The 9,465-nt window shown below is 32.3% G+C and overlaps 1 protein-coding gene across 1 annotated transcript in view; it reads left to right on the forward strand.

The window, feature by feature from the left end:
• LOC107436170 (nose resistant to fluoxetine protein 6-like) overlaps positions 1 to 9,465 on the forward strand; it is a gene marked incomplete in the record, with an annotated part of 48,565 nt that overhangs the window by 25,214 nt on the left and 13,886 nt on the right. The window contains 3 exon segments of the mRNA XM_043053118.2: positions 1,667 to 1,746; positions 3,084 to 3,206; positions 8,294 to 8,414. Of these exon segments, the coding sequence (XP_042909052.2) occupies positions 1,667 to 1,746; positions 3,084 to 3,206; positions 8,294 to 8,414 (324 nt within the window).

Genomic DNA, 9,465 nt, shown 5'->3' on the forward strand with positions numbered 1-9,465 from the left:
TTTTTTTACGAAAATTACAAAATTGACCAATTTTGACGAAAATTAAAATTGACCAATTTTGAACCCAATATAGCGAACCTTGCAAAAAAACACCAGGCACACCCATCTCATTGATCAAGAAGCAGTAAATCTTTAGTTACTTTACTTATTATATCTACTTATGCATAATTACTTATTATTTAATAATAAGGTATTTAAATTTTAAGCATTTATTACTTTAATAAATGTTTAAAATCATAAAATAAATGTACAAGCACAGTATCTCATAGAGTTTTATTTTAATTAGCAGAAAATTACTTTTGTGGGGGTCGATGGAGATTTCAAAAAATTATATAGGGGTCGATGATCAAAAAAGTTTGGCGACCCCTGTCCTAGAGTGTATCTCACTAGTTCAATCGGATTAAAATCCGAGAACCTCACCGGCCTCACCATACGTGCAATATCTTCCCTCTCCAACAGTTCTGTAACAGCCACTGTACGATGAGGTTTAACATTATCATTCGTGAAGATGAACTCGACCTCATTGTGAATCTGCGCAGTTGTTGTGTTGTTGGCACCACATTAAATGTGGCGTCTCCAGAGAACTGACGTTTATGGAAAACACAGTACTGGCAGTCGTGAAAATAGAACACCCTTGTTCAGTCTCCTGGTCACGGTAAAACACATCGGGGTGTCCAGTATTTTGCTAGCCTATTAGCTTAGATTGTCTATCAATTTCTCCTGCTGTCAGCCGTCTGTGCTTTCTAGACTGTAGGATTATCCATCGGTCTTCCGATGATCATGGTTGTGCAAGTTCGACTTCTACTAAACCTCCGAACAGCTGTTCCTGTCCTCTGAAATGTGTTTCAAGCTCATGAAATGAAGCTGTGGACGATCCCGAATCACGCAGCTCCACTGGTCGCACTTCGACCTTCTTCCAATTTTCCAATTATTCGAAATCGCGTCAACTCATCCAGATGTCGTCTTCTGCGATTTTCTGTTGTCCATAAACAATAAATTAACTTCGTTTTAACTGATGTATACCGTGCAATACCATTCACATAAGTACTGAGCTTCCACCACCAGCTCGTTTTATTTCCTTACACCATGGCCCAAGGTGCATAGATGCACATTTTTTGCTTAACCTTCCAGTGATTGGTCTTCTCGATGATTAATTTTCATACGTTTTAAATGCTTGTTTTGTTGTTTTGCTAGTTTTTCCACTTCGTTCATAATTTTTACACACCAGTGTTTTAGAACGGCAATATCAAAAAAAGTCATTTGGCTACTCACGCTAAGAAAAATGTGCTATATTGCTCCTAGAATCAAATGCATTCAGAAATAAAAAATAATTTCTAATTTAAAAGACACATCGCACTATTTTTATTATACTTAAGTATACTAACAAGAACAAAAGCAATTTCAAAACAAAAGAGAATTTTTTGCCCTACCCGAAAAAAACAAATATATCTTACTCTTTCTAAATGTAATAATAATATATTTTACTCCTATAACAAATATATCTTACTCTTCCTAATTACATTTAGAAATGCATTGCAATGCATTTCTAGAAATGCAAATGCAATGTATTTACATTTTAACCTTCTTTATCACGCAATTGGGTATTTTTAGTGTACTTTTGAAATTAACTTGTAATTTCTAAACAAAGTTTCGATTTTTATTTCAGTGTTTGGTGCATACTTGGTTCATGGCTAACACAATGCAGCATTTGGTAATTTCCCTTCCTTTGATGATTGTGATTTACAGGTAGAATTTTTACTTCAGTTATCAACCTTTTTCATTTATATTTCAAGATTTATTTTCAAGATAAGTACACTTTGCAATTGCTGCAACATAAGATGTAAGCAGCGAGGAAGAAACGAGAACTCGATTGAAATCTGTCAGATTACTATTGAGAAGAAGAAAATGAAAATTATAAAACAATGGGATCACGTCACATGACGTCACAGTCACGTCATTTACAATCTGGTGGTAAATATAAGTGATTTTGAGCGAAAAACAAGATCTGCCGTTAACTAACTATCGAATTCGAAGCCCACAATGATTTTCTTCTACAAATGAGTTTTCTACGATCAGTCTGGAACGCTCTATATCAGTTACTCTATATTACCAACTGGTATATATTAGTTGCTAAAATATATTAGTTGTAATTTTTTTGCGGACAATTTTCGTGAAAAATCTGTATGGGTTTTCAAATACCCTTCTTTCCCTCTAAAAAAAATTTAAAAAAAACTTATTACTTCGTTTCTGTGAAATTTAACATACCAACGGTGCAAAAAAAAATTTTTTTTTCAGGATTTATTGCGTCCAAGAAAATATTTATTATTATTTGTGATTCATTACTTTTGCTTTGAACAACTTGACAAAAATCTGACAAAATCTGACCTGGTACTTTTCAGATCGTTAAACTTTGATGTACCTGGCTTTAAACCCAGTATATTGCTTTAGTGAGAAAAGTGATCCCATTTAAAAAATGATGATAAGTTTACGTTTGAACTGAGTGGATGTTTTCTTCTGCTAGGGACAATTATAGATTAAGATACTGACTAGTAACAAATTTAAATTATTGTACATGAACCCATTTAAAAAGTACATTTTTATTGCTTTCTAACAATCACTTTCTTCAAAATTTTATCATAAAATTCCTTAAAATCCATTCAATATACGAAAATCGATTAATAAAACTAATCTAAAACACTCGTCAAAAATTGAAAAAATTCCGTGAAGAACTACTCCCCAGACTATAGAGGTCAAACTAGCTCTAAACCTCGTAGATTAAAAATTTATTCTTTTACGGGTATGGTCTAGCTTCTTTTATTATTATTTTTAAAATTAGAAATAACTTAACCCAGCAACAAAAAAGTAAAAGCAATGAAAAACTTTTATAATTAAAATAAAGTAATACTTTTTGTTAGAATACCATTTAAATTTTTTTTCCTTTTTAAACCGTTACACAAAAACCAATCTTCAACTCGTATGTGAAACAATATAGTTAAAAACAAAATTTTACTTATGTTACCCATTGATTTTGCTAGCAAACTCAATTTTGTTCATCTGACTTACAAATGCCTTATATTTTGTAGGTACCGCAAAGCTGGAATATTTATGGGGTTGCTATTGTTTTTTGTACCATGTTTTTATTATGGCTATCAACTCCTTAAACGCCAATATCCATTTCTGTCATTCAACTCACTCATATTAGTCCAGTAAGTCAAGTGTTTTATTAATATTTTTAAGTAAAGTTTTCCAAAGCTATGGGTTCTCACTTGGTAATTACTGTCAAACTTTCGTTACTAGAAAAAGATCTCTCAAATATGAAAAAAGATAACGGAATGACGCCTTACTCAGAAGACCTCTCCACCAATTTCATGTACCTGACGTAATTCTAATGCAATTTTCAATGACAAAACCTTTCTCCTTTACAAAAACTGGACTGCAATACAGTTTTCTTGACATTTCTTAATTGGTTCTAAATTTCAAGAAAGTTTTAGTTTTTCAAGTAATATTTTTAAAAAAATTTCGAATCAGATTTTTATACCAATTTTTAAGATGATTTCCCAACATTTAATATTAGTATACAAAATGTATAGTTAAAATCTGGTTAAAAAAGAACAACAAGAAAATGTGCCCAATGAGGAAAAGTACTCGCGAGTAACTTTATCTAATTAAAGTTACAGAGCTGGGACAACAGCTTCAAAATTGTCAGAAAAAATAGATATTAGAAGAGAGAGAGATTGATCACTCTCGGTTACTGCACTTAGCGAAGTTTCTCTCAAAGTGCGCTTTCTTACTCCGTGTTTGAAGCTCGTTCCTTGCAATTAAGAGCTTTATTTTAATTACATTGTAAATATGTTGTCTTTAATTATATTGTTACTTAAACGATCATAAACTGACACGATTTAAAATAAGAAACTGAGTAAACAGCATCCGTTAAAGTCTCTTTGTAGTACAAACTCAGGTTGATTTTATGGATCTCAAACCCCGAATTCCCAATCTTAATGGAAATCTCTTCGGTGGTAATCTCCAAAAGAATTCTTCAGATGATTACATTTGATTTCTAAGACTGACTGGGATGTCCTCTTGGAATGATGAATCCGCATCATTTTGAAGCTTTCATCTTTGGAATTGCTTGTAGAATCAGAGACATCGGAGGTTAGACATCCGGAGAAGATTTCATGAATCTGATTTACTGTAAAGATGGATCCAATGTTCATTTGGGTAAAAACTAAACTGAATTAGTTTTTACAGATTGTTCAGGAATCTTTATAACTAAGTCTAATCAATATCTTGTTTCGGTTGAATTTGATATGGAGTTCAGTCAGCATATGTTGTCTGTGATTTCTTAGCTTTTTCTTCCTCTGCCTTTAAGAATTCTGTCAGACAGGAAGTTAGCAACCATGGGAGCTTAGGATCAGTCTAGGTTGTTTATTCTGATTCTGATGGAGTCGTTATTTCTATTTATATGTCCTAGAGTTCATCTATTATTCATTTTAATTTGAAAAATTCTTTGCGAGTGCAAGGATCACTCATTCCTATATTTCTGAATGATATATCCAATAAAAAAACAGCATTTTTTTAGCTGGATAGCACTGTGGTTCGCATTAGGCGTGAGGCATGAAGGATAAACCTCACTCCCGTGAGCACTTTGTTGATACAGCATGATGTTCAAAATTTGGTCACATCACGCTTTTATTCAAATGGTATGATCATTTTTTTGGGTCTAGTAACAGTAATTAGCTGCATTTCTTAAAGTTGCCAGTTCTTTAAATGTCTCAGTTCTTTTTGCAAAATTTCGGCTGTAAATAACGTCTTAGCAAAAAAAACTAGCATTCATTCAAAAAATTGGAATATTTGTTTAACAAGAGCAAAAATAACTCCGTGAAAGTAGAACTATAAAAAATTTTAAAATTTAATTATTTCCCGTAATATGTGGTTGCCAACGTTATTTCTGCGTATGTATAGTAAATACATTAAGCAGTTAAAATTAATTATAAAAGTACAGAAAAATTAATGTGCAGCCATAATTTGTGCCTTTTACCATATTGTGCGTAGTACCACATGGTAAGTCTACATGAAAATGGTTGTATCGATTCTTTCCAGTAAATTTTGGTTTTATCCAATCAGAGCAGTACCTACACGTCATAACTTTCAAACTACGTTAAATATCTGTGCAGTACCTCATGTCCTGAATAAATTTACTGTGCTGAATATTAACACATTGAAAAAAAGTATAATGTTTAAGCATTATTTTTGCAACGAAACTTGTGTTGTAAATGTGCTTTTATTATTACAGTAAAAAAAATCTCCAAATCGTTAAAACTTGAACACTCAAAAAACATTCTACCAACTCAAAATTATTAAGTAACTTCATTTTTGGCAATGAAAAAAAAAGTTGTACGGCATCACGCATCAGGCTTAGCAGAGAGAAGAGAAAAAGAGCAGTTGTTGTTGTTGTTGTTGCAGTTGTAGTTCATTTACATCGCCCTAGAGCTGCACAATGGGCTATTGGCGACGGTCTGGGAAGCATCCCTGAGGATGATCCGAAGACATGCCATCACAATTTTGATCCTCTGCAGAGGGGATGGCATCTCCGCTTCGGTAGCCCGATGACCTGCACGCGAAGTCGAGCACTTTACGGTAGAACAGTTTAACGAGGACCAATACCGCACACCCTCGGTCCCTACGCGGACTGATCCAAGTGGTCACCCAACAGCACACTGACCGCAGCCAGTGATGCTTGACTTCGGTGATCTGCTGGGCGATCACTGCTGGACGAGAAAAAGAGCAAAACCAGGGAATAATATTAAATATAGCTTATTTAAAAAAATGTGTTTTCACGTTGAATCTATAGAGATCATGTTCGAGATGGTAGGACAAATAGTTTTGAAGTTATAATGATTTTTATGCGAGAAAAGTACACTATTTGACTTTTACTAATAAATCTAGTTGGTGTCAAAATAGTTCAAGGAACTGGATTCACGGGGATGTCATTATCTGTGTATGAGGATATCCCACTGCACAATCTTGCTTCCAGATATATTTAATAAAATCATAAATCATCAGGAATTTTGGTGAACTATTCAAACACCAGTAATTTCTATCTGTAGATTAGCATAACTAAGGATACTACATCGAAAATAGAAACTTCTTATGTAGCAAGAAGGGTTTTTTAGTTCCACTCCAGAGAATAGAAAATTAGTTTCACGCCAGTGGTTATAATATTGCTACACTATTGATAGGTAGTGATAAAAAAAAATGAGATAGTGTAATTAGTGTATTAAGTTAGATATTATACTTAAGACGCATTTCGTCAAGGATATAATTGTGATCAAAAGTTAACACTGAATAATGATAGCTAGTATTTAGTCGGTAAAAGTAGCAAAAAGGAAGGATGACATTCTGTTCTAGTAGTACTTTGTTCGAAAAAAAGTTATTTACGATAAACAGGAACAATTTTGTTTAAAAAAAAATATTTAATTTTATGAGGAAAGTATAAAAACAGATCGTACCCGAATTTAAAGCATAGCCAAAGATCGAGCATAGATCAACAGCCTTAACAATTCTAGTCGGACAATCTGTTCTTATATCAAAGCAACTTTTGTTTCAAAAATAAATCTTCTGGTCATTTTTTCCCAAAACAAACATTTCGTTTCTTCATTACTCTAACATGAACCATTTTCTTTCATCTTTTTAATGACTCGCGTAAGCAAAGCTTTCCTGCCAAAACTGTCGTTGCAGAATCATTAGATGATAGACACAGATTTTGAAAAGTCAGATTAAGTTTGTCAAGTTTGTAAGTTTGACTTTCTTATGTGTACGCGCATCAGAATGGGATATAAGTGCTCCTACAGTCAGATAGGACAACGATATGATTTGTTTAATTTGTAACTATATCAAAGAAAAATACCATTTCATTTAACATTTTTATCGGCTTAGGTCAGAGCTTAGTTTGAGGAAGAGTACAAAAATTATTCAGTACTTTTCAGTTAGCCAGGAGGAAATGAAAAGTTTCCAAAAAACTTAGACCTGCGATTACTTATTTTATATTTTTTTTCTTTCTATTTATTTTTTAAGCACATAAAAATTAAATAAAATAAAAAATTTAAAAAATATATCGTTGAATTTTTTGCATCCAGTTAACCTAAAAGTTCTACTTACTATTTTTGGTATAGTGCTAAAATAAAAAAAGCAATATTCAAGTATTTAAGTTTCAAACGCTACTCTTTAATCTTGACCAAAAAACGATAACTTTATTTTATACACTAGGAGGCTTCGCCCCCTGCTCGCTGGCACTCGCCAACCCTCGGAACTGCTTTCGCAGTTTATTTCTTAATGTCTTCTAATGAATTTCTTAACGTCTAGCTTTTGTATACTTTTTTGAACACTGAAGTTCCGAAAGCTTTTCACTATAGAAAATTCTAAACCGGTGCATTTCAATATTAATTTGAAATTGAAAACAGTTCGCATATTTTTCTTAATCACACTATTCTAAATTTCAGTTGTTGAGAAAAGTAACTTTTGTTTTAAAGTCTTTCCCACCAGAGGGCTAAAACCATGTGTTGTAAGACAATATGAAATAATACTGAACGCCAGATGTAAAGCATCGGCTTCGATGAAGATAATTTTGCGAGAATGTTTTTGATAATTCGGTGAGAATTCACCCGATTAGACATATGATACTCACTACGTGCTCTTGCTCGCCGAAGCCTATCAATTAAAACGTATTAGCGTTTTATATAATATAGATTAGCCATATGATGCTCACTACGTGCTCTTGCGCGCCGAATCCAATCAATTAAAAATGAAAACTGTTGCCAACGCGAGAAAAGAAATATCATCGGTTTTATTGATACATACGTACGTATTAGCGTTTTATATAATAAGATAGATGGAAATTTATTACGCCAAAAGCTAATATGAGCGTTTTTGACTATTATTACTATTAATCTCGGGTTTCTTAAAAATTATTTTTTGGAATGCGAAAAATATTTTTTGAAGGTTGAGAAGGATTTTTTATTATTATTATTAAAAATAGTAGGGGTAACAAACAGCCAAATTCGAATTTATATGAATATTAGACAATTCCAAGACATTTAGCTTTTGTAAACTGTCTTCTTTAAGAGGCGTACTTATTTTCAAAGAAATATTGGTCTGCGTTTAGGCAATAAGGAAATAATATTTCATAAATAACTATTTAAATTCATATATATATTTTACATGCAAAAATGACTTACTCTTAAACATATAAAAAAAAAGATTAGATAAATACCAATTATTTTTCCTTTTTTTTCAGTGTTGTTGATGAAGCAATAACACTACTTTATTCAAATCAATCTTACCACCTCCCCGCCCATATGATTGGGATGCTCTCTGGTTGGGTCTGTCTTAAATATGGAAAGAAAAAGCTACCTAAGGTGAGTTTTGTCTTAAGCACTTTGCACAAACTGAGAACAAAAACATTAACAGCAGCTGGTTCTGAATGTCATTGATAATTATATTATAAGCGCCAAATATTCACTACTTATTTAATGTACTATTTAAATTTAAATAAAATTTTCAAAACTATAACTTTTTTTGAGGAATTTCAGGACATCAGATTGTTGAACAATAAATCATTTGTAAGGAGAAAACTATCGGAGTTGTTTGCGTAATATTTTTGAGCTATCCTGCATTTCACTTATAAGAACATGGCATTTTGTTATACATACATTTCATAAGAACACACAAAGAAACTTAAATTTTTGAAAAATTAATTTAAGGATGGATAACTAAATTTAAAATGCTTACTGTAATCTCATTTTTGTTTAAAGTAATACTGAGTATCCGTGTGTTACGTTTTTGGACATGCATCGAAATACTAAATTGCTTTAACTAAAAATATTTTACACAGTATCGTAACTTATTTATTGTTGTCATTTGTTGAATGTTTAGTCACGTAACCACTGTGTTTTTGCTTTTGCTTAAGTTTATAATTTTGTGACGTCAGCTTGCCAGAGGTGTAGCAATCTATTATTGCTATATATATTTTATTTTAATTTTCGAAAATAAAACGAAAATATTTATAATTTTTTATTATTTTATTATTTATACAATTAGTGTTTTTATACTATTTACAGATAAAATCGTATTTAACTAATATTGATTAAAATCTTGGTTTTTTTATGATTAAGCAATGAAGAGTACAATGCGACCTACAGCTGCAGAATTTCGGTCAAAAAAGTAACTCTCCTACCAATTCATCTCTGAACAAATTTTCGGAGTATGTACAATATACTAGCTATATCTACCTAAATTTATCCTCTAAAGGCCTGGTTTCTTAGGACAGGACGCCGTCAGCTGGAAATCAGCGCTAACCTCTGATTGGTCCATTTGTGAGTTTGATAGTATACGTCATCGAACGCTCATCTTGAACTACAATTGCCGTCCAACTCAACTGCAGTTGGATTACAACGTGACGTTAACCAC

The sequence above is a fragment of the Parasteatoda tepidariorum genome, chromosome 7 (genome assembly GCF_043381705.1).
Source record: "Parasteatoda tepidariorum isolate YZ-2023 chromosome 7, CAS_Ptep_4.0, whole genome shotgun sequence".
NCBI classification, from domain to species: Eukaryota; Metazoa; Arthropoda; class Arachnida; order Araneae; family Theridiidae; genus Parasteatoda; species Parasteatoda tepidariorum.